The 3,221-nt window shown below is 37.4% G+C and overlaps 1 protein-coding gene across 1 annotated transcript; it reads right to left on the bottom strand.

The window, feature by feature from the left end:
• Positions 1-1,335: 1,335 nt before the first annotated feature.
• Positions 1,336-2,493, bottom strand: LOC139840832 (uncharacterized). Its single transcript, XM_071831076.1, has 2 exons — positions 2,055-2,493; positions 1,336-2,003 (listed from the first exon to the last, which is right to left on the bottom strand). The coding sequence occupies exons 1-2, from the start codon at positions 2,491-2,493 to the stop codon at positions 1,336-1,338; spliced, it is 1,107 nt and encodes a 368-aa protein (XP_071687177.1).
• Between the last annotated feature and the right edge of the window lie 728 nt (positions 2,494-3,221).

Genomic DNA, 3,221 nt, shown 5'->3' with positions numbered 1-3,221 from the left:
TCCAAAAGCTAGTGTCCAAACCATTACCTACATCTTTAACAAACGCATTAGACAAATAACACCCTAACTTGATTAGGGTTTGATCAAGGTTAATGATGTTAGTCCAAGTACGACCCGAAAGTTTTTTCAATTTAATTTCAGGTAACGGAGAAATGCAACTCAACCCCCCACTTTGCCCATAAATACTTTTAATGACCCGAACCCATAAAACATTTTCGTTAGTGAGAAATCTCCACCACCATTTAGTTAAAAGAGAAAAAAATTTTAGTTTAAGAGAACCCACATTTAAGCCACCCAACTCATAAGGTAGAAGAATTTGGTTCCAATTTACCCATGCCATTTTCCGGTCTTCGGAGGTGTCCCCCCAAAAGAAGTCACGACGCAGTCCTTCAAGATCATTAATAACACTTATCGGTGCTTTGAAAAGGGAAAAGTAGTATAACGGGAGGCTTCTTAAAACCGATTTAATGAGGGTAAGTCTTCCCCCAAAGGAGATCGTTTTCGCTTTCCAATCGGCTAATCATTTATTGACTTTTTCGAAAATGGGGGACCAATTATTATGGATTTTTATATTCGCGCCAATTGGTAAACCTAGATAATTAAAAGGGAAATTACCTTCTTTACACCCAAACCACGAGGCAATGTTACTTAGTTCAGAACATGAGGTACCTATTCCAAACACATTACTTTTACAAAGGTTGATTTTGAGACCCGAGAGGTCTTCAAAACACTTAAGAATTTTTAGAACGTTTCTAACTTCAACTTTGTTGTATTTACCGAAGATAATAGTGTCGTCCGCATATTGAAGATGCGAAATGATGACTTTATCATTTCCAACCTCGACACCTTTAATCAGACCTTTATTTGCTGCTGTTTTTAAAAGTTGGTTTAGGCCTTCCCCCGCTAGGATAAAGAGGAACGGAGAGAGTGGGTCTCCTTGCCTTACGCCTCTTTTGGGAAAGAATTGCTCGGTGGGTGATCCATTAACCAAAACAAAAATCGAGGTAGAATTTAAACACGAGAGGATCCAATTAGCCCATTTGTTCCCAAAGCCCATAAATTTCATAATAGACCCGAGAAAATCCCAATCAAGACAATCAAAGGCTTTTTCAAAGTCAACTTTAAAAATAAAACTTTTTTGGTTTCTAGATTTGAGATCGTCTATGGTTTCAAGTGCAATTAAAATGCCATCTAAAATATATCAATTAGAAATAAAGGCACTTTGCTCATCACCTATCAGTCTCGGTATTATCTTCCTGATTCTATTTGCAAGGATTTTTGAAAGGATTTTGTAATAACTCCCGATGAGACTAATAGGTCTATAATTAGAAAAGTTTAGAGGATCCTTAACCTTTGGAATGAGAGTGATGAAGGAGGCATTACTGCCGTTAGAGATTTGACCTGATTCCCAAAACCAATTGATTGCATGCAAGAGATCATCCCTGATAATATCCCAGAATTTTGAGTAGAACAAGATATTGAAGCCATCCGGGCCTGGTGCTTTGTTTTTGCGCATCCTTTGATAGCATCAATGACTTCTGATTCAGTGAATTTGGCTTCTAAAGCTTCCACCGTGTGTGGTTCTAGAGTAGGTCCATCCCACTGATTAAGCATCCAGGATTCAGTTGTGCTTCTCTTGAAAAGACCCTGAAAAAAATTAAAAGCTTCAGATTTAATAAAAGAAGGGTTAGTGGTCCAAACTCCACCGACATTGACACCATGGATGTTGTTTTTCTGGTTCCTCCGGCGAATGTAGGAATGAAAGAATTTGCTGTTTTCATCCCCTTCTAGGGCCCATTTAAATCTTGCCTTTTGCTTAAGCATCTCGAAATGTGTTTTCTCTTTTTGCAACAGACACTCACGATCTTTTAACCAAATCTCATGTTGTTCTTCACTTAGATCTATATTCTCAGCTTTTCTTTCCCAATCATTCACAGTGTTAATTAACTCCTCTATTTCTGCTTTCAGTTTGCCTTCTGAGGTCGAATACCATTTTCTAAGTTCTTGTTTGACATTTTTCAATTTATCTCAAAAAATACAATCAGGCCTATTACTGTTAACCTTCAAGTTCCAGGCTGATTTGATGATGTCATACGAATCTTTATGTTTCAGCCATTCATCAAAGACTTTAACTGGTTTAGGGCCAAAATCAACGTTCCCGTCTTTTGGAATTAATGGGCAATGATCAGTATGCTTCTTGTCGAGAACCATGACATTAATATTAGGCCATTGCTGAATTAAATTCTCCGAAACAAGAAATCTATCAAGTTTGCTGAATTTTCTACCGTTGTCGCTGATGCGCGTATAAATTCTGCCTCCTAATGGTAGATCAATCAATGAATTGTCTTTAATGAAATCGTTGAATAGTTTGGCTCTTTTTTCGCAAAAATCGGTATTCTTTCTTTCGGATTCGAATCTCACTTCATTAAAATCCCCGAAAATAGCCCACATAGCTCCATCATACTTGAGTATATTCGAGAGGTCATGCCACATTTTCTTTTTGTCAGTATCATTCTGTGGTCCGTATGTATTCACTAAAATGAGCTCGGTACCTACATCTTTCCAAAATCCTTTTATCGCAATAAAGGAGTCTCGTTAAACAACACGGTTAGCAGTAAATAAATAAGGATCCCAAACCGTTAGAAGCCCCCCCCCCCCCCCCCCCCCCCCCCCCCGAGTTGCCATTTGATTTTTTAAAAGCATATTTGAAATCACTGTTACCCCAAATCCTTTCCACCCACTATTCTGATATACTATCAACTTTCGTTTCCTGTAGTCCAATTACATTCGGTTTTTGGTTAAAGCAAACTTTTTTGAACCAATTAAGTTTATTTTTATCTTTTAACCCTAGTCCTCTTATGTTAAGTGACAGAATCATCATAATTAACAAATTAAAAAAAAAACACGAAATTGATTGAAAAGATACAGAGGGTACCTCAATTTTTTGCGGTTGCAACTTTCCTCGACAGGCCTAGGATTTCGCCAATCTCATCACAATTCAGAGAATTTTTAGATAATGAGTATGCACTTATACCTTTGCCTCGAATGGAACTATAAACAGATTTGCTCTTCGAAAACAATTTCCTTCTGTTTGGATTTCTCGCTTGAGATTTGGCTTTAAGGATCTTAGAAGAGTGATTCCATCTCCTAATATATGACCAGGTGGATTCTGATGGCTTTTTACTTAAGGTTTTTCTTTTGGAGGTTTTTTTTTTATCTCT

This window comes from Rutidosis leptorrhynchoides, chromosome 4 (genome assembly GCF_046630445.1).
Source record: "Rutidosis leptorrhynchoides isolate AG116_Rl617_1_P2 chromosome 4, CSIRO_AGI_Rlap_v1, whole genome shotgun sequence".
Classification (NCBI taxonomy): domain Eukaryota; kingdom Viridiplantae; phylum Streptophyta; class Magnoliopsida; order Asterales; family Asteraceae; genus Rutidosis; species Rutidosis leptorrhynchoides.
Note: the sequence above shows the minus strand (reverse complement) of the source record. Positions and strands in the feature narration are given on the sequence as shown.

Bases quoted from the DNA above. Each gene is read 5' to 3' on its own strand.
- LOC139840832 (XM_071831076.1), bottom strand. From the start codon at position 2,493: ATGTGGCATGACCTCTCGAATATACTCAAGTATGATGGAGCTATGTGG. The intron at 2,004-2,054 runs GTAATAGGCCTG...ATGTCAAACAAG, and splicing joins CTGGAACTTGAAGGTTAACA to AACTTAGAAAATGGTATTCG.